This window comes from Ranitomeya variabilis, chromosome 4 (assembly GCF_051348905.1).
Source record: "Ranitomeya variabilis isolate aRanVar5 chromosome 4, aRanVar5.hap1, whole genome shotgun sequence".
Classification (NCBI taxonomy): domain Eukaryota; kingdom Metazoa; phylum Chordata; class Amphibia; order Anura; family Dendrobatidae; genus Ranitomeya; species Ranitomeya variabilis.
Genome location: NC_135235.1, coordinates 767224548 through 767247477, shown reverse-complemented (window position 1 = coordinate 767247477; position 22930 = coordinate 767224548). Strand labels below are relative to the sequence as shown.

General features: G+C 43.9%; 2 protein-coding genes across 2 annotated transcripts in view; one reads left to right on the top strand and one right to left on the bottom strand.

Annotated features, from left to right (window-relative positions):
* The window catches only part of LOC143766910 (uncharacterized), an 817195-nt gene that overhangs the window by 159809 nt on the left and 634456 nt on the right, over window positions 1–22930 (bottom strand). The gene's annotated exons all lie outside the window — the stretch shown is intronic.
* LOC143767126 (uncharacterized) overlaps window positions 11142–22930 on the top strand; it is a 45650-nt gene continuing 33861 nt past the window's right edge. Inside the window, exon 1 of the mRNA XM_077255148.1 lies at window positions 11142–11783. Coding sequence (XP_077111263.1) covers window positions 11142–11783 — 642 coding nt within the window. The remainder of the gene's footprint in view (window positions 11784–22930) is intronic.

Genomic DNA, 22930 nt, shown 5'->3' with positions numbered 1-22930 from the left:
GAAAAAACGCATCCACATTGAGCAACGCAGGATCCCCTGGTGTCAATGAAAAAGCCCAGTCTTGAGGGTCGCCCCGGAGCAAGGAAATCACAATCCTGACCTGCTGTGCAGGGTCTCCGGCAGAGCGAGATTTCAGGGACAAAAATAATTTGCAATTATTTCGAAAATTCTGAAACCCAGATCTATTCCCCGAGAAAAATTCCGGCAAAGGAATTCTCGGCTCAGATACAGGTGCATGACAAACAAAATCTTGCAAATTTTGTACCTTCGTGGCGAGATTATTCAAACCTGCAGTTACACTCTGAAGATCCATTACAAACAGGTGGACACAGAGCCATTCAAAGATTAGAAGGAGAGAAAAAAAAAAAAAATTTCAGCAGACTACTTATTTCTCTCCTTTCTCAGCCAAGGATTTTAACCCTTTAGTGGGCCGGTCAAACTGTCATGATCTCAATGGCAAGAGAACATAGCATAAGCATATATAGGGACTAGCTCTTGGAAGATGGGAACTGAGCTGACCATGAACTAAACCTAACGCACAACTAGCAGTGGCCGGGTAGCATGCCTACGTTGATTCTAGATGCCCAGCACCAGCCGGAGGACTAAATAATGCTAGCAGAGGAAAATATTAGTCCTAGCTCACCTCTAGAGAAATACCCCGAAAGGAGACAGAGGCCCCCCACATGTATTGGCGGTGAATTAAGATGAAATAACAAACGTAGTATGAAAATAGGTTTAGCAAATTTGAGGTCCACTTACTACATAGCAGAAGACAGAAAGGACACTTTCATGGTCAGCTGAAAACCCTATCAAAACACCATCCAGAAATTACTTTAAAACTCTGGCATTAACTCATAACACCAGAGTGGCAATTCCTGTTCACAAGAGCTTTCCAGACACAGTAACGAAACTACAGCTGTGAACTGGAACAAAAATGCAAAAACAAACATGGACAAGAGTCCAACTTATCTAGTAGTTGTCTAGGAGCAGGAACAAGCACAGAGAGGCTTCTGATAACATTGATGACCGGCAAGCAACTAACAGAGCAGCAAGGTTATATAGCGACTCCCACATCTTGATGGGAACAGGTGAACAGAGAAGATGAAGACACCAGTTCAATTCCACCAGTAGCCACCGGGGGAGCCCAGAATCCAAATTCACAACACCTATGCCTATGGTAGATTTTACCTATGCCTATGGTAGATTTTACCTTTGCCTATGGTAGATTTTACCTATGTCTATGGTAGATTTTACCTATGCCTATGGTAGATTTTACCTATGTCTGTGGTAGATTTTACCTATGCCTATGGTAGATTTTACCTTTGCCTATGGTAGATTTTACCTATGTCTATGGTAGATTTTACCTATGCCTATGGTAGATTTTACCTTTGCCTATGGTAGATTTTACCTATGCCTATGGTAGATTTTACCTATGCCTATGGTAGATTTTACCTATGCCTATGGTAGATTTTACCTATACCTATGGTAGATTTTACCTATACCTATGGTAGATTTTACCTATACCTATGGTAGATTTTACCTATGCCTATGGTAGATTTTACCTCTCTATGGTAGATTTTACCTATACCTATGGTAGATTTTACCTATGCCTATGGTAGATTTTACCTTTGCCTATGGTAGATTTTACCTTTGCCTATGGTAGATTTTACCTATGCCTATGGTAGATTTTACCTATACCTATGGTAGATTTTACCTATGCCTATGGTAGATTTTACCTTTGCCTATGGTAGATTTTACCTTTGCCTATGGTAGATTTTACCTATGCCTATGGTAGATATTACCTATGCCTATGGTAGATTTTACCTATGCCTATGGTAGATTTTACCTATGCCTATGGTAGATTTTACCTATGCCTATGGTAGATTTTACCTATGCCTTTGGTAGATTTTACCTATGCCTATGGTAGATTTTACCTATACCTATGGTAGATTTTACCTATACCTATGGTAGATTTTACCTATACCTATGGTAGATTTTACCTATACCTATGGTAGATTTTACCTATGCCTATGGTAGATTTTACCTATGCCTATGGTAGATTTTACCTATACCTATGGTAGATTTTACCTTTGCCTATGGTAGATTTTACCTTTGCCTATGGTAGATTTTACCTATGCCTATGGTAGATTTTACCTATACCTATGGTAGATTTTACCTTTGCCTATGGTAGATTTTACCTATACCTATGGTAGATTTTACCTATGCCTATGGTAGATTTTACCTATGCCTATGGTAGATTTTACCTATGCCTATGGTAGATTTTACCTATGCCTATGGTAGATTTTACCTATACCTATGGTAGATTTTACCTATGCCTATGGTAGATTTTACCTTTGCCTATGGTAGATTTTACCTTTGCCTATGGTAGATTTTACCTATACCTATGGTAGATTTTACCTTTGCCTATGGTAGATTTTACCTATGCCTATGGTAGATTTTACCTTTGCCTATGGTAGATTGTACCTATGCCTATGGTAGATTTTACCTTTGCCTATGGTAGATTTTACCTTTGCCTATGGTAGATTTTACCTATACCTATGGTAGATTTTACCTTTGCCTATGGTAGATTTTACCTATGCCTATGGTAGATTTTACCTTTGCCTATGGTAGATTTTACCTATGCCTATGGTAGATTTTTTAGTCATTTTTGTCTGTACCTATGCCTATGGTAGATTTTACCTATGCCTATGGTAGATTTTATCTATGCCTATGGTAGATTTTTTAGTCATTTTTCTCTGTACCTATGCCTATGGTAGATTTTACCTATGCCTATGGTAGATTTTACCTATGCCTATGGTAGATTTTACCTTTGCCTATGGTAGATTTTACCTATGCCTATGGTAGATTTTACCTATGCCTATGGTAGATTTTACCTATGCCTATGGTAGATTTTACCTATGCCTATGGTAGATTTTACCTATGCCTATGGTAGATTTTGTACAGTGTGCGGGAAAGCAGCGATTCCGCAAAATTAATGATCATGTTGCTTTTTTTTCCGCGATTCGTTTTTTCGCGGAAAAAATCGCAACATTTGCACAAGTTTTGCGGATTACATAGAAACGATTGGGAACCATATGTAAGCATTTTTTTCACTTTTTTATCGCGTTTTTATAGCAAAAAACGCGATAAATACTGAACGTGTGCACATAGCCTTACAACTCCCTTCTCTGTGTACCTGAACTGAGAGAGGGAGGGTGATGTTTTGAGTGAGATTAAGGTACCTTCACACTGAACAACTTGATAACGATAGCGATCCGTGACGTTGCAGCGTCCTGGATAGCGATATCGTTGTGTTTGACACGCAGCAGCGATCAGGATCCTGCTGTGACATCGTTGGTCGGAGCTAGAAGGCCAGCAGCTTATTTCATCGCTGGATCACCCGCTGACATCGCTGGATCGGTGTGTGTGACGCGGATTCAGCGATGTCTTCACTGGTAACCAGGGTAAACATCGGGTTACTAAGCGCAGGGCCGCGCTTAGTAACCCGATATTAACCCTGGTTACTATTGTAAATGTAAAAAAAAACAAACACTACATACTTACATTCCGGTGTCTGTCGGGTCCCCCGGCGTCCGCTTCCCTGCACTGTGTCAGCGCTGGCCGGCTGTAAAGCAGAGCACAGCGGTGACGTCACCGCTCTGCTTTAGGGCCGGCGCTTACACAGTGCAGGGAAGCGGACGCCGGGGGACGTCACAGACACCGGAATGTAAGTATGTAATGTTTGGTTTTTTTACATTTACAATGGTAACCAGGGTAAATATCGGGTTACTAAGCGCGGCCCTGCGCTTAGTAACCCGATGTTTACCCTGGTTACCCGGGGACTTAGGCATCGTTGGTCGCTGGAGAGCTGACTGTGTGACAGCTCTCCAGCAACCACACAACGACGAAACAGCGACGCTGCAGCGATCGGCATCGTTGTCTATATCGCTGCAGCGTCGCTTAATGTGACGGTACCTATAGGCTAGAAGCTAATGTTAATATTGTCTACCTTGAGATAGTATATAAACCCTCCTCGCACACATCCAGTACCCTAGCAACCAGAGAATGCAGAGTAAGTGGACATGCCAGCTGGGGCATATCTTACAGAAGTCACCAGGCTCTCCCATCATCACTTTGGTAAGTATTACGAATAACCGTTTTAAGCTCCGTTTTTTTTATTGGAATAAGTTCATATTAGTGACAGAAAGTTACTTTCCCAGTTTCATTAAGATCTTTTTAGGGATTCAGTCTTTATGCGCCATATTCTTCCATACCTATGCCTACTGTGTTATCATGGTTGGAAACGGAATAACGGTTTTAAGCTCCGTTTTTTTTATTGGAATATGTTCATATTAGTAAAACAAGGTTATCTTCCAAGTTTCGTTAAGATCTTTTTAGGGATTCAGTCTTTATGCGCCGCCATATTCTGCCATACCTAGGCCTATGGTATTTTTTTTTCTAAAGTTGTATTTTATTAATGTATTTTTCCTTTCCACTTCACTCTATTTAAAAATAAATTAGCGGAGGTTAAACTTTAATTGCGTTTTCAACAAGGCAAACCCATACATTTCTATATAGTAACTTTACATTTTAAATAAACACTGAATCCCTAAGAAGATCTTGATGCAACTTTGAAAATAAGTTTGTCATTAATATGAACTTTTTCCAGCAAGAAAAACAGAGCTTAAAAATGTAATTCTGTTTTCAACCATGTTAATTCATACATTCCTATATAATAACTTTACATTTCAAATAAACAGTGAATCCCTAAGTAGATCTTTATCGAAAAATTTTGCCTTAGGCCGGCCTCACACTAGCGTGTTTTACGGACGTATGAGAGGTGCTGAAAATACGGATTGCATATGGTACAATGCTTGTCTATGCCCCAGCTGCTATCAGCCATATTTTACTGATCCGTATATTATACGGTCTTCTACGGCCGTAGAAAATCACAGCATGCTGCGTTTGTCACCGTATTGCACAAACAAATACGCCAATGAAAGTCTATGGGGGCGAGAAAAATACGGATTACACACGGACCAGCAGTGTGACCTGCGAGAAATACGCAGCGCTGTTCTATAGAAAAGCCGGCAACTCAGTGCGGTGTACAGTAACATCACACTGACAGAATAGAATAGATAAAATAAATGTCTACACATAGTATAGGGGGGGGGTGTATATATATATATATTATACTGGATGGTGGCCCGATTCTAACGCATCGGGTATTCTAGAATATGCATGTCCACGTAGTATATTGCCCAGCCACGTAGTATATTGCCCAGTGACGTAGTATATTGCCCAGCCACGCTGTATGCTGCCCACCCACGTAGTATATTGCCCAGCCACGTAGTATATTGCCCAGTGACGTAGTATACAGCACAGAGCCACGTAGTATATTGGCCAGTCACGTAGTATATTGCCCAGCTACGTAGTTTATTGCCCAGCGACATAGTTTATTGCCCAGCCAGGTTTGTCTGTCATATACTCACCTTTCTGAGGGCCCCTTGTAGTCCACGGCAGCTTCCGGTCCCAGGGATGGTATGAGCGCAGGACCTGTGATGACTTCGCGGTCACATGACTGTGATGTCATGGCAGGTCTTTCTAGCGCAGGCGCGCAGGGCCTGTGATGACGTCGCAGTCACATGACCGTGACGTCATGGCAGGTCCTTCCTCCCATACCATCTTTGCCACCGGAACCTGCAACGGAAGATGACGGCCGGCGCGAGCGACTACGGAGGGCGAGTATAGTATTTTTTTTTTTTATTATGGTTTTTAACATTACATGTTTTACTATTGATGCCGCATAGGCGGCGTCAATAGTAAAAAGTTGGGGACACACAGGGTTAATAGCAGCGGTAACGGAGTGCGTTACCCGCGGCTTAACGCGGTCCGTTACCGCCGCCATTAACCCTGTGTTAGCGGTGACCGGAGGGGAGTATGCGGGCGACAGGCACTGATTGCGGGGAGTAAGGAGCGGCCATTTTCTTCCGGACTGTGCCCGTCGCTGATTGGTCGCGGCAGCCATGACAGGCAGCTTGCGAGACCAATCAGCAAATGAATAACCGTGACAGACAGACAGACAGAAGGACAGACGGAAGTGACCCTTAGACAATTATATAGTATACTAGATGGTGGCCGATTCTAACGCATCGGGTATTCTAGAATATCTATGTCCACGTAGTATATTGCCCAGCCACGTAGTATATTGCCCAGTGATGTAGTATACAGCACAGAGCCACATAGTATATTACCGAGTTACGTAGTATATTGGCCACTTACATAGTATATAGGCCAGATACATAGTATATTGCCCAGTTACGTAGTATATTGCCCAGTGACGTAGTATACAGCACAGAGCCACGTAGTATATTACCCAGTTACGTAGTATATTGGCCACTTACATAGTATATAGGCCAGATACATAGTATATTGCCCAGTTACGCAGTATATTGCCCAGTGACGTAGTATACAGCACAGAGCCACGCAGTATATTGCACAGCCGACGTAGTATATTGCCCAGCCACGTAGTATATTGCCCTGTGACGTAGTATATTGGCCAGTGACATAGTATATTGCCCAGTGATGTAGTATATTGCCCAGTGACGTAGTATATTGCCAAGTGATGTAGTATATTGCCCAGCGACGTAGTATATTGCCCAGCCATGTATGACACAGGTTAAAAAAATAAAAAATAAACATATACTCACCTTCCGCAGGCGCGTTGTAGCTCTGTCGCCTGTGTGGGGTGCAGGCGGCAGCTTCCGGTCCCAGGGTGTGATGACGTTGCGGTCACGTGACGACGTCGCGGTCACATGACCGTGACGTCACGACAGGTCCTTGTCGCGCAGGACCTGTGATGACGTCGCAGTCACATGACCGTGTTGCGATCACATGACCGTGACGTCACGGCAGGTCCTTTCCGCGCAGGACTTGTGATGACGCATTCCTTTCATTAACTGCTCAAACAGATCTGAGTAGTGAGGTCTCGGTAGCATAACTTTTCCTTTTTGGCAGCATTGAGTAAACTGATTGTCAGATGGTTTTTCATCAATGAAATTCAGAGAGTCGCATTTAGAGCAAACTGCATTCATATTCCCACAGTAGTGTTCATGAATTGTACATTCATTGTCTGTTACGTAATGTGCAAGTTGTTGAATATTGTCCTGGTCGTGCCTTAGTTGGTAGAGCATTCGTTTTTTATGAATTTGGCGATCATGTTGTTCCTGTCGTACAACAGTTTGTTGTGGTGTCTCCGGTTGACGAAGGTGTCTGTGAGATGCCGCATCCTGGGCTTGTCTAGCAACAGTTTGTTGTGGTGTCTCCTGTTCCCGATGTTGTCTGTGAGATTCCACATCCTGGGCTTGTCTGGCAGCAGTTTGTTGTGGTGTCTCCTGTTGGTGACGGTGTCTGTGAGATGCCGCATCCTGGGTTTGTCTAGCAACAGTTTGTTTTGGTGTCTCCTGTTGGCGACGTTGTCTGTGAGATTCCACACCCTCGGCTTGTCGGGCGGCAGTTTGTTGTGGTGTCTCCTGTTCCCGATGTTGTCGTTTTCTTGCTGCTGCTTTTCTGTCATCCTCATTGGCGTATTTTCGTTTACGACCCATTCTAAGATAGAAACACAAGGAGATGCCGCCCATACAGGGAGATGCAGGCACACACCCTACACAATGGCGGCACTTGACAGCAGTGGAGGACAATTTATGATTCCAGAATTCGCGGCAGACTGTGCCCGTCGCTGATTGGTCGAGGCCGGCTGGCCTCGACCAATCAGCAAGTTGGGATTTCCGAGACAGACAATTAGACCCTTAGACAACACAATGGCGGCACTTGACAGCAGTGGAGGACAATGTCCGTCGCTGATTGGTCGAGGCCGGCTGGCCTCGACCAATCAGAGACTGTGCCCGTCGCTAATTGGTTGAGGCCTGGTGGCCTTGACCAATCAGAGACGCGGGATTTGCAGGACAGACAGACAATTAAACCCTTAGACAATTATATATATAGATATTTATAATATATATATATATATATATATGTATATATATATATATATAATATTATAAAATGTCAGTGAGACACATATATGTATATATGTTAATATTTCATACAGCGCTAGATAGGAGAAAAGCCGGTAATTCAATTGCCGGCTTTTCCTATCTCCTCCCAAACCCGACATGATATGACACATGGTTTACATACAGTAAACCATCTCACATTCCTTTTTTTTTTGCATATTCCACACTACTAATGTTAGTAGTGTGTATGTGCAAAATTTGGGCGCTCTAGCTATTAAATTAAAGGGTTAAATCGCGGAAAAAATTGGCGTGGGCTCCCGCGCAATTTTCTTCGCCAGAATGGTAAAGCCAATGACTGAGGGCAGATATTAATAGCCTAGAGAGGGTCCATGGTTATTGCCCCCCCCTGGCTAAAAACATCTGCCCCCAGTCACCCCAGAAATGGCACATCTGGAAGATGCTCCTATTCTGGCACTTGGCCACTCTCTTCCCACTCCCCTGTAGCGGTGGGATATGGGGTAATGAAGGGTTAATGTCACCTTGCTATTGTAAGGTGACATTAAGCCAGATTAATAATGGAGAGGCGTCAATTATGACACGTATCCATTATTAATCCAATAGTATGAAATGGTTAAAAAACACACACATTATTACAAAGTATTTTAATGAAATAAATACACCGGTTTTTGTAATATTTTATTATACTGGTAATCCACCTGAAGACCCTCGGTCTGTAAAAAAGGTAAAATAAAAAAACAACAATATCCCATACTTTCCGTCGTTCTGTCACGTCCCATGATGTAAATCCATCTGAAGGGGTTAACTAATTTTATAAGCAGAAGCTCTGCTAATGCAGCTGTGCTCTGTTGTGAATTTACATTTTGGCTCCCTCTAGTGGCTACTGGTGATTTGACTCTGGGTATGTCTGTCATTCCTTGTATGCTCACCTGGGTCGTTAGCTCAGGGGTGTTGCTATATAAGCTCCCTGGACCTTCAGTTCAATGCCTGGCAACGTTGATATCAGAGCTAATCTGTAGTGCTCTAGTCTTCTGATCCTGGTTCCTGCGTGATTAAGCTAAGTCTGCTTTCTTGCTTTTTGCTATTGGTTTTTTGTTTGCATTTTTGTCCAGCTTGTATATCATCTGTATCCTGACCTTGCTGGAAGCTCTAGGGTGGCTGGTGTTCTCCCCCCGGGCCGTTAGACGGTTCGGGGGTTCTTGAATCTCCAGCGTGGATTTTTGATAGGGTTTTTGTTGACCATATAAGTTATCTTACTACATTCTGCTATTAGTAAGTGGGCCTCTCTTTGCTAAACCTAGTTCATCTCTGTGTTTGTCATTTCCTCTTACCTCACCGTTATTATTTGTGGGGGGCTTGTATCCAACTTTAAGTAAGGGATATTTTGGCTATGAAGAGGGTTAGAGGAAGAGTCTTCTATCTTATTGATTGGAAGGGATTTGGTCCTGAGGAGAGATCTTGGGAACCTAGAGAGAACATTAATGCTCCACGGATTCTGAAAAGGTTCTTGACTAGCCTTGGTAGAGGGGGTCTTAGAAGGGGGGGTACTGTTATACCTGCCGCTCCTGACGCTGCGGCCGCTTCTTCCATCGGCTCCTCTCGCCGCGGTCCTGCCCCCCGCCCTGGGCATCGCGCCGCTTCTCCGGTCTCTCTTGCTGCTGCTGGGGGTCTTCAGCATGGCGTCCGTGCTTCCTCCTTCCTCCGGCCGGCGTCTGCGCCGCACATGCGCCTTAGGTCGCGGGCGCGCGCTCTTCCTCCTACTTAACCCCTTCCGCGTCCTTGCCTGTTCAACCCCCACCAATCAGGTGATTCCTTTACCTTTACCTGGCGTCCTCTCCATAATGGCGGCGCCTGATTACTGTTGTGCTTTTTTGCTCGGTGTTAGGTCTTGTTCCCTTCCTGCCTGCTCTCGTCTAGCTTCTGTCATTTTTGGCTATTTCCCTGTTTGCTCCCCCGTGTCCTTTTGTTTCAGTCCAGTCTCTTTTGTTCCGTACCTCGTCTCCCTACCTCTCTCTTTTCAGCCTTGATTTATTACCCTCTCCTCCGTCCTTTTCTGAGCCGTCCCTCTTGTACCAGCTGTTGCGGTGCTGATTCCCTTGGGCCTGTTCCCCACTATCCCTGTATAGGGGTAGCTCCTCCCCGGGGTCGCTCGTCCTTGGGCCCGTCTGCACCGTGACCTTGAGGGTCCACTCTCTCTCCGTTCGTCTAGAAGGTCACAACTATCACATTGTAACTCCAGATCTATCATATATCTGGTTCTTGTCAGGCCTGTAATGGGTAATATGTGGGATCAACCACAGGTAAGTTACAGCAGAGAATATAAGAGCATGTATCAGGAGCGGCTACAGGTAATAGATATGATAAACGCTCTGTCTCAGGAGGGTCCAGACACCAAGGAGGTTCATGCTGGTGACACGACGTCCATGAGAGTAACTGCCATCGTACAAGTACAGAGGGTGTCAGAGAAGGGTCCAGACACCAAGGAAGTTCATGCTGGTGACACAACATCCATGAGAGTAACCGCCATCGTACAAGTACAGAGGACGTCAGAGAAGGGTCCAGAAACCAAGGAGGTTCATGCTGGTGACATGGCGTCCATGAGAGTAACTGCCATCGAACAAGTACAGAGGGCGTCAGAGGAGGGTCCGGACACCAAGGAGGTTCATGCTGGTGACACGACGTCCATGAGAGTAACTGCCATCGTACAAGTACAGAGGACGTCAGAGAAGGGTCCGGACACCAAGGAGGTTCATGCTGGTGACATGGCGTCCATGAGAGTAACTGCCATCGAACAAGTACAGAGGGCGTCAGAGGAGGGTCCGGACACCAAGGAGGTTCATGCTGGTGACACGGCGTCCATGAGAGTAACTGCCATCGTACAAGTACAGAGGACGTCAGAGAAGGGTCCGGACACCAAGGAGGTTCATGCTGGTGACACGACGTCCATAAGAGTAACTGCCATCATACAAGTACAGAGGGCATCAGAGGAGGGTCCGGACACCAAGGAGGTTCATGCTGGTGACACGGCGTCTGAGAGTAACCGCCATCGTACAAGTACAGAGGACGTCAGAGAAGGGTCCAGAAACCAAGGAGGTTCATGCTGGTGACATGGCGTCCATGAGAGTAACCGCCATCGTACAAGTACAGAGGACGTCAGAGAAGGGTCCAGACACCAAGGAAGTTCATGCTGGTGACACAACATCCATGAGAGTAACCGCCATCGTACAAGTACAGAGGACGTCAGAGAAGGGTCCAGAAACCAAGGAGGTTCATGCTGGTGACATGGCGTCCATGAGAGTAACTGCCATCGAACAAGTACAGAGGGCGTCAGAGGAGGGTCCGGACACCAAGGAGGTTCATGCTGGTGACACGACGTCCATGAGAGTAACTGCCATCGTACAAGTACAGAGGACGTCAGAGAAGGGTCCGGACACCAAGGAGGTTCATGCTGGTGACATGGCGTCCATGAGAGTAACTGCCATCGAACAAGTACAGAGGGCGTCAGAGGAGGGTCCGGACACCAAGGAGGTTCATGCTGGTGACACGGCGTCCATGAGAGTAACTGCCATCGTACAAGTACAGAGGACGTCAGAGAAGGGTCCGGACACCAAGGAGGTTCATGCTGGTGACACGATGTCCATAAGAGTAACTGCCATCATACAAGTACAGAGGGCATCAGAGGAGGGTCCGGACACCAAGGAGGTTCATGCTGGTGACACGGCGTCTATGAGAGTAACCGCCATCGTACAAGTACAGAGGACGTCAGAGGAGGGGACACAGGATCTACTCTGCGAGCCGGAGAGGCAGCTGGGGTCTTACAATTAGATACTAGTTCCCCCAAAGGAATGAATTATAGAACAGATCTGATGGATTTTTATTAAGTGATGTTCTCATGTATAATAAGTGGTTTATGGATATATGTATGTGGGGGTATTTTATGTATTTACATATATCGGTGAAGGGTAGTGTTTACTGATGAGCGAATATACTCGTTACTCGAGATTTCCCGAGCATGCTCGGGTGTCCTCCGAGTATTTTTTAGTGCTCGGAGATTTTTTTTTCATCACCTCAGCTGAATGATTTACATCTGTTAGCCAGCATAAGTACTTGTGGGGGTTCCCTAGCAACCATGCAACCACCACATGTACTCAGCCTGGCTAATAAGTAAATCATTCAGTTGCGGTGATGAAAACTAAATCTCCGAGCGTGCTCGGGAAATCTCGAGTAACGAGTATATATTCGCTCATCACTAGTAGTGTTGTATTCTTACAATTTGTATATAGCCTTAGTGTCTATAACATTTGTATAACGCTCCGGTTGGGCAGGTGGGTGTCTTCGTCTAATGGGTACTCAGGTGTGTGATATATGGTTAATTGACATGTATTGTGATTGGCTGCAGCCTCGTTATGTGCCTTTATATATTGTGCTGTAATGTGTTTATTATACTATGACTGAGCGCAGTATCGCCTGAAAAGCGTCAGCTTGTTTTATGATGCACCAATAAAGGACAAGATTTTATTCCATCTTCATCTCCTCCATTCAGTATTTGCATGAGCCGGAGAAGTGAGGGATTTCCATTTACACCTGGGAGTCGGCCGGCAGGAACTTGGTGCTGATCCGAGCTCTGCACATGTCTGCTGAGGACTGGACTCTAATACGTCTGGGTGGGGGAGGAAGCCCTCGTATATGTATGGCCGTATATGACCGGAGACGGGAAGGCGGTAAATAAGCGAGATTTCGGCATTTTAGCTCCTGGTGTGGAGGCGATAGCACAATCATATGCCGCCATATACTAGACGTCCGGTAACCGGTGATAATCCCCTCATGTGTGGGGTCTATTTGTCTCCAGAGAAATCACACGTTACATTCCACACAGAACATTGTGTAGAAAAGGCGGCGCGAGGTGATTGTGCCAGTAGTGAGGGCGAATAATGGCGGGAATGTCACTGACTGAGGAGAAGTCTCCATGTAGCGTCTTCACTGCGGATCACGTGACCCCTGACTCCTCCCCTGTGACCTCATCACAGGTCCTGTGCGCACAGAGCAGCCATATATGTGGAGTGCGGCTCTGCAGGTGGAGGTATGTGGAGATTCCCCAGTACTGAGCGCAGCCGGGGACATTAACCCCTTCTGCACGGAGGAGACTCTTTATAAGAACCATAACGTTGTTGTTCTGTTTCCTGTAATAGATACATACGAGCCAACTATGGAGGACAGGAAGTGAGGAGCGGAGTGTTCTCCTAGTACAGGGCCCCTTTCTTGGCCCCACACAGTGTAATGCCCCCATTATGCCCTGTAAGCAGGACCGGACTCAAGTTAGCTATTAGATATTAGTTAGCTATTCGATTTTCATGTACGATGAATTATACATAGAGTGGATATTGTTTTGGTAAAATTTTGTTCTTTGACTACTTGTGGTCCTGGGTTATTCACGTAAATCGGTTATTTTTGTTGCATATAATCAAACGCACTCAATCGTACATAACTTCAATTTGAAAAGAGGTACCCTGGACCACTAGTTCTCAAAATGACCAGATCAATGTCCTGAATAACATTTGCAAAAAAATTATCAACTCTGTGTGTAGTTCAGAAGTTATTCACGTAAATCTCTTATGTCGCACATAATCAAACGTACTCAATCTAACAAATTTTGCCCCAAAAATTCAGAACTCTATGTACAGTTGAAGAATTATACAAAATATGCTAACTCCACATGTGAAACATTTTATCGGTACCTCACTGTTTGCTATCACAACTTACTTGAAGTTTCCATAAGGTTTTAACCCACTAATCTATGTTTAATTCAAGGGTTGTTGAACAGATGCTAAGTTTGTGTGTGAAATTACACTTAATAAAGTTTTATGTAATCAAATTATTTATATGTAATTGTATCGTCATTCTTAACCTTTTTTTAACTTTACATAGTGGTTCTTGTGTAGACATGGGGGTAAGTGGGTGCTCTCGTCCGCTGGCCCGACCGCCTTTACAAAGACAGCATGGGCCATGGCTCATCCCAACTGAACGCCCGACCTCCACAACAGTGGGCGGAACACTACTCATACAACACAGGGTGAGGGAATCACAATATTAAGACTTTCTGGGATCTCCAAACAATTAATGGCATATATCACACAACCAGCAAAACACAAAATGTAACAGGCAACAGTTTCTCACCCTTCCACTGGCTCACCAGGAATTATAATATCCATTCATCAGAGCTTCCAGGGCTACTTACTCCAAGCCAGCAGCACCCTGCTTTCGGCGGGCACCTACCGAGAACGGAATAATGCCAGATTTAGGAAGCTGACTGAGTACCGCAAATTCTGTAGTCAGGTGACTGGATTGTCCCAAGCTGGATACCATCCTTATGTAGTCTTTGATATCTCAGCCGAATCCTTGCATTCGATGCTGAAGTCCATGTAGTCTTATAATCCAGGTTCGGATGTGCCCACACTTCTTAGGATCCTCATTGGCTGAATAGAATAAAACTGTCTCATTGCATTATGGGAACTTCCGATTCCGGTATTCAATATTGTAAAAGTATTGAAACTCAGTATCGGAACTCCGATACAGCGAATATCGGCCGATACACGATATTGCAGTATCGGAATGCTGGAAACAAAGATCACTGTCTGAAGTGCAATGGACAGTGAGCTTATTTGTCTATAAGAAGACATTAGATGTCATGGCGTGGTGTGGTTATTTTTACATTTAACATTGATAGAAAACAAAAACAAGGATGTTTCCAAATGAATAACACTCTCCTCTTTGTGCAAATTTATAACCTGTCATTTAAGGTATAGCCTTTAACATATAACATAGAAAGCAGATTGTACTATCTTCCCCTATGAAATAACTCAAATTAATTAATTTCACAAATGACCAATTCAGACCCAAAGATTATTATTCTGTGCCATTTATCATTTTCATGGAAACATACTTGGGTTACTTAGGAAATTAAAAAAACATTCTAATGGACAATGGCAGACACAACACTTAATTTGTATTCATGAAATCTCAATGTTGTGTTACCAAGCTAACCAGGTGATTTATATTTTTATTACGTGTTCAGAGTGGCATAGGTGTGTAATATTTTAATGTAAGTGTATGTAATGTTTTTTTAAGAACTCAGTGTGCCACATTAGGGTTATAATTTAAATGTAACTGCATGTAATGTAATTACGTCACCTTTACAATGGACAACATTCCCTATCACAAAGACTATAAACATGACAACAAACCACACATATTTTCATGCCTAAGCCAACTAGAACGCCAATCATACAACCCTGATGCAAGATAGCCACACAAATTTACGCCCTGCAAGAGCTAACATGCACGTTGTAACGTTTCATAAACTCAAACCTGTTAGTTCAATGATGGGTATAGACTCAACCACTGAGACATAACTAAAGTCTGCCTTTTAAAAATCTTAATGTGCCTATGGCTGCTCTTCGTACATCAAAACATCCCTAAGCCAACAACCTAAAAATTGTGTGCGCATTAAAATTATCCACTGTATTTAACCCCTTCCCGACATCGGACGTACTATACCGTCCGATGTCGGGTCCCCTGCTTTGATGTGCGCTCCAGCGGTGAGCGCACATCAAAGTCGCGACATGTCAGCTGTTTTTTACAGCTGACATGTGCCCGCAATAGCGGCGGGTGAAATCGCGATCACCCGCCGCTATTAACTAGTTAAATGCCGCTGTCAAACGCAGACAGCGGCATTTAACTACCGCATCCGGCCGGGCGGCCGGAAATGAGCGCATCGCCGACCCCCGTCACATGATCGGAGGTCGGCGATGCTTGTATATTGTAGCCATAGAGGTCCTGGAGACCTCTATGGTTACTGATCGCCGGTGCCTGTGAGCGCCACCCTGTGGTCGGCGCTCACAGCACACCTGCAATTCTGCTATATAGCAGCGATCTTATGATCGCTGTTATGTAGCAGAGCCGATCGCGTTGTTCCTGCTTCTAGCCTCCCATGGAGGCTATAGAAGCATGGCAAAAGTAAAAAAAAAAAAGTAAAAAAAAATGTGAAAAAAATATATAAAAGTTTAAATCACCCCCCTTTTGCCCCAATCAAAATAAATCAATAAAAAAAAATCAAATCTACACATATTTGGTATCGCCACGTTCAGAATCGCCCGATCTATCAAAAAAAAAAGCATTAACCTGATCGCAAAACGGCGTAACGAGAAAAAAAATCGAAACGCCAGAATTACGTTTTTTTTGGTCGCCGCGACATTGCATTAAAATGCAATAAAGGGCGATCAAAAGAACGTATCTGCACCGAAATGCTATTATTAAAAACGCCAGCTCGGCACGCAAAAAATAAGCCCTCACCCGACCCCAGATCACGAAAAATGGAGACGCTACGAGTATCGGAAAATGGCGCAATTTTATTTATTTATTTTTTTGCAAAATTTGGAATTTTTTTTCACCACTTAGGTGAAAAATAACCTAGTCATGTTAGGTGTCTATGAACTTGTACTGACCTGGAGAATCATAATGGCAGGTCAGTTTTAGCATTTAGTGAACCTAGCAAAAAAAACAAACAAAAAACAAGTGTGGGATTGCACTTTTTTTGCAATTTCACCGCACTTGGAATTTTTTTCCTGTTTTCTAGTACACGACATGGTAAAACCAATTCAAAAGTACAACTCATCCCGCAAAAAATAAGCCCTCACATGGCCAAATTGACGGAAAAATAAAAAAGTTATGGCTCTGGGAATGAGGGGAGTGAAAAATGAAAACGGAAAAACGAAAAATCCCACGGTCATGAAGGGGTTAAAATGCATGAATGTTCCACTTTTCACAATGACGCAACTCACTTTAGTTGCATTTCATAGATATTACAAGGATTGATAACAAATAAAATTTATGTCTAATAATCAGTTTACTAAAACCATACTACTAAATCAACAACCTTGATCAGGTACATAAAACTTAATAATCCACATATTTTGAAATTATTGTCAGTGACATGAATATAATAAACATTTATAATATGTAAACTTTCTAATATTACTATAAATTAATTTAATTGCACATAATTTGTGCCTATAATACATAGACTATGAATATCTATTTGAAGCACTACTTCCTTGCACACTAGCTGACAAGATGATACTTGTCAACAATATTTATACATACACTGTAGCAGTTTCGTATTAAGACAAAAATTTTAAAGCAAGACCTCCAATATCTAACCTTTTTGAGATATCAAAACAAAAATGATTCAAAAAATGTACATTAAGCAAGTACATTTGTAAGTAAAATGTTGAGACTGATCTCATCATTTACTTTTATTCTTAAACATATTAAACATTTTATATACCCAAATATAAATTTAACTTTCAAACAGGACAAACACAACGACACTGAAATTCAGACATGAGGTTACAGTGTAAGTTAACTCCAGTATGCCAATTCAACACTTACCATGGACAGATGACGTTCACAGACAATCCTCCAAATAGGGCCACTCTATGGCATACTTCCATGGCTTCCAAGTGAGTGTATCACTTCCGAACAGAACAGTGATGACATGGACTCTTTCAATGCCTAGCATGGGTTGAGTTTCTTAAAATTTGGTCACACATGATGGTATTCTGTTTATTACCATGTGATAAGCCCCTCATTGTTTCTACAAGACTCTAAAGGTACCTTCACACTCAGCAACTTTACAACGAGAACGACAACGATCCGTCACGTTGCAGCGTCCTGGATAGCGATCTCGTTGTGGTTGACACGCAGCAGCGATCTGGATCCTGCTGTGATATCACTGGTCGGAGCTAGAAGGCCAGAACTTTATTTCGTCGTCAGGTCGGCGTGTATCGTTGTGTTTAACAGCAAAAGCAAAGATACCAGCGATGTTTTACATGGAGCTAACGACCTGTGAGAACGAGAAGTGAGTCGCCGTTACGTCACAGGATCGCTCCTGCATCGTTGTGGAGTTGCTGTGTTTGACGTCTCTACAGCGACCTAAACAGCGACGCTGCAGCGATCGGCTCGTTGTCTATATCGCTGCAGCATCGCTGAGTGTGACAGTATCTTAACCCCTTACTGACCTCGGACGTACTATACCGTCCGAGGTCAGCTCCCCTGCTTTGATGCAGGGCTCCGCGGTGAGCCCGCATCAAAGCTGGGACATGTCAGCTATTTTGAACAGCTGACATGTGCCCGCAATAGGCGCGGGCAGAATCGCGATCTGCCCGCGCCTATTAACTAGTTAAATGCCGCTGTCAAACGCAGACAGCGGCATTTAACTACCGCATCCGGCCGCCCGGCCGGATATGACGTAATCGCCGACCCCCGTCACATGATCGGGGGTCAGCGATGCATCAGGAAGGTAACCATAGAGGTCCTTGAGACCTCTATGGTTACTGATGCCGGCGTGCTGTGAGCGCCCCCCTGTGGTCGGCGCTCACAGCACACCTGCAATTCTGCTGTGTAGCAGCGATCTGATGATCGCTGTTATGTAGCAGAGCCGATCGGGCTGTGCCTGCTTCTAGCCTCCCATGGCGGCTATAGAAGCATGGCAAAAGTGAAAAAAAAAAGTAACAAAAAATGTGAAAAAAATAAAAAAAACATAAAAGTTTAAATCACCCCCCTTTCGCCCCAATCAAAATAAATCAATTAAAAAAAAAACAAACCTACACATATTTGGTATCGCCGCGTTCAGAATCACCCGATCTATCAATAAAAAAAAAAGCATTAACCTGATCGCTAAATGGCGTAACGAGAAAAAAAATCGAAACGCCAGAATTACGTTTTTTTTGGTCGCCGCGACATTGCATTAAAATGCAATAACGGGCGATCAAAAGAATGTATCTACACCAAAATGCTATCATTAAAAACGACGTCTCGGCACGCAAAAAATAAGCCCTCAACCGACCCCAGATCATGAAAAATGGAAACGCTACGAGTATCGGAAAATGGCGCAATTTTTTTTTTTTTTTTTTTTTTTTTTTAAGCAAAGTTTGGAATTTTTTTTCACCACATAGGTAAAAAAAAACCTAGGCATGTTAGGTGTCTATGAACTTGTACTGACCTGGAGAATCATAATAGCAGGTCAGTTTTAGCATTTAGTGAACCTAGCAAAATAGCCAAGCAAAAAACAAGTGTGGGATTGCACTTTTTTTGCAATTTCACCGCACTTGGAATTTTTTTCCCGTTTTCTAGTACACGACATGGTAAAACCAATGATGTCGTTCAAAAGTACAACTCGTCCCGCAAAAAATAAGCCCTCACATGGCCAAATTGACGGAAAAATAAAGTTATGGCTCTGGGAAGGAGGGGAGTGAAAAACGGAAAAACGAAAAATCCCAAGGTCATGAAGGGGTTAAGGAGTGTAGGTTTACAGTTCCTGTTGACTCATGTAATTACCCTTGCCAGGGAAGGTCACAGACTCGGACAAATCAATCATGCTAACCTTTCATTGTATTGCTCGATTCTATGTAAATTAGCCGACTCTATCTCATCTCTGTAAAGGTACCTTCACACTAAACGATATCGCTAGCGATCCGTGACGTTGCAGCGTCCTCGCTAGCGATATCGTTTAGTTTGACACGCAGCAGCGATCAGGATCCTGCTGTGATGTCGCTGGTCGCTGAATAAAGTTCAGAACTTTATTTGGTCGTCCGATCGCCGTGTATCGTTGTGTTTGACAGCAAAAGCAACGATACCAGCGATATTTTACACTGGTAACCAGGGTAAATATCGGGTTACTAAGCGCAGGGCCGCGCTTAGTAACCCGATGTTTACCCTGGTTACCAGTGTAAAATGTAAAAAAAACAAACACTACATACTCACATGCGCGTCCCCTGCCGTCCGCTTCCTGCACTGACTGAGCACCGGCCCTAAAGTGAAAGTAAAAGCACAGCGGTGACGTCACCGCTCTGCTGTTAGGGCCGGAGCTCAGTCAGTGCAGGAAGCGGACGCCGGGGGACGCGAATGTAAGTATGTAGTGTTTGGTTTTTTTACACTTTACACTGGTAACCAGGGTAAACACTGGGTTACTAAGCGCGGCCCTGCGCTTAGCAACCCGATGTTTACCCTGGTTACCAGGGGACTTCGGCATCGTTGGTCGCTGGAGAGCGGTCTGTGTGACAGCTCTCCAGCGACCACACAGCGACGCTGCAGCGATCGGCATCGTTGTCGCTATCGCTGCAGCGTCGCTTAGTGTGAAGGTACCTATAGACACCATTACTACTAGGGATATTATGTACACGGCTTGGAATCTAGCCAATCTAGCACACTCTTATTCCACCAATCATGAAGCCCCAAGTCTGAATTGAGAGCTCAGGGGTATAGAAGGACTGTCCAGTGACCAAGTCTCTCTTGCTGCATGGTACCAATTTTGGATCTGCGGATCCGATTCTCAGGCCATAACTGAACATGAATTATAAGACTACATGGACTTTAGCATCGAATGCAAGGATTCGGCTGAGATATCAAAGACTACATAAGGATGGTATCCAGCTTGGGACAATCCAGTCACCTGACTACAGAATTTGCGGTACTCAGTCAGCTTCCTAAATCTGGCATTATTCCGTTCTCGGTAGGTGCCCGCTGAAAGCAGGGTGCTGCTGGCTTGGAGTAAGTAGCCCTGGAAGCTCTGATGAACGGATATTATAATTCCTGGTGAGCCAGTGGAAGGGTGAGAAACTGTTGCCTGTTACATTTTGTGTTTTGCTGGTTGTGTGATATATGCCATTAATTGTTTGGAGATCCAAGAAAGTCTTAATATTGTGATTCCCTCACCCTGTGTTGTATGAGTAGTGTTCCGCCCACTGTTGTGGAGGTCGGGCGTTCAGTTGGGATGAGCCATGGTCCATGCTGTCTTTGTAAAGGCGGCCGGGCCAGCGGACGAGAGCACCCACTGACCCCCATGTCTACACAAGAAACACTATGTAAAGTTAAAAAAGGTTAATAATGACGATACAATTACATATAAATAATTTGATGACATAAAACTTTATTAAGTGTAATTTCACACACAAACTTAGCATCTGTTCAACAACCCTTGAATTAAACATAGATTAGTGGGTTAAAACCTTATGGAAACTTTACGTAAGTTGTGATAGCAAACAGTGAGGTACCGATAAAATGTTTCACATGTGGAGTTAGCATATTTTGTATAATTCTTCAACTGTACATAGAGTTGTGAATTTTTTTGGCAAAATTTGTTAGATTGAGTACGTTTGATTATGTGCAACATAAGAGATTTACGTGAATAACTTCTGAACTACACACAGAGTCGATAATTTTTGGGGTAAATATTATTCAGCACATTGAGATGGTCATTTTGAGAACTAGTGGTCCAGGGTACCTCTTTTCAAATTGAATTTATGTGCGATTGAGTGCGTTTGATTATGTGCGACATAAGCGATATACGTGAATAACCCAGGACCACAAGTAGTCAAAGAACAAAATTTTACCAAAACAATATCCACTCTATGTATAATTCATCATACATGAAAATCGAATAGCTAACTAATATCTAATAGCTGGCTGCAGACTAACTTGAGTCCGGTGTAAGCAGGGTTCTGCCCCACACCCAGCTGCCTCGGGCACTTTACCATGAGCTGGTACCTCAGATTCTTCCCCGCACCCCTTTCCTTTGTTGGCGCCAAATCTGTTCTGCCTTTGGGGCTCCGGCCTTTATAATATCAGTAACTGCGCCATCAGGGTCTCCTGACCAGGTGCACCCTCTAGACTCTTCCCTCCGGAAACCCTCCCTCTTCCCATTGGTGTCACATGGTCCCGTCTGGACGGCAGATAGCAGTCTGTACAAATGCAGCACAGCCCTGAGGAGTCTTTTTATGACTCTCCTTTTTACACCCCTTATGTAATATATGGCGCTCACACAGTATAATGTTTCCACAGTACTGGCATCTCTCGTAAAAAAGGTATTTTCACACTACCGCCATACCCCCCCACATAGTATAATGTTCTCATAGTACCGCCATACCCCCACATAGTATAATGTTCTCATAGTACCGCCATACCCCCACACAGTATAATGTTCTTATAGTACCACCATACCCCCCCCACAGTATAATGTTCTCATAGTACCGCCATACCCCCACACACAGTATAATGTTCCTACAGTACCGCCATACCCCCCCACAGTATATTGTTCCCATAGTACCGCCATACCCCCACACAGTATAATGTTCTCATAGTACCGCCATACCCCCACACACAGTATAATGTTCCTACAGTACCTCCATACCCCCACACACAGTATAATGTTCTCATAGTACCGCCATACCCCCACACACAGTATAATCTTCTTATAGTACCGCCATACCCCCACACACAGTATAATGTTCCTACAGTACTGCCATACCCCCACACACAGTATAATGTTCCTACAGTACCGCCATACCCCCACACACAGTATAATGTTCCTACAGTACTGCCATACCCCCACACACAGTATAATATTCTCATAGTACCGCCATACCCCCACACACAGTATAATGTTCTCATAGTACCGCCATACCCCCACACACTGTATAATGTTCTCATAGTACTGCCATACCCCCACACACAGTATAATGTTCTCATAGTACCGCCATACCCCCACACACAGTATAATGTTCCTACAGTACCGCCATACCCCCACACACAGTATAATGTTCCTACAGTACCGCCATACCCCCACACACAGTATAATGTTCCTACAGTACCGCCATACCCCCACACACAGTATAATGTTCCTACAGTACTGCCATACCCCCACACACAGTATAATGTTCCTACAGTACTGCCATACCCCCACACACAGTATAATGTTCTCACAGTACCGCTATACCCCCACACACAGTATAATGTTCCTACAGTACCGCCATACCCCCACACACAGTATAATGTTCCTACAG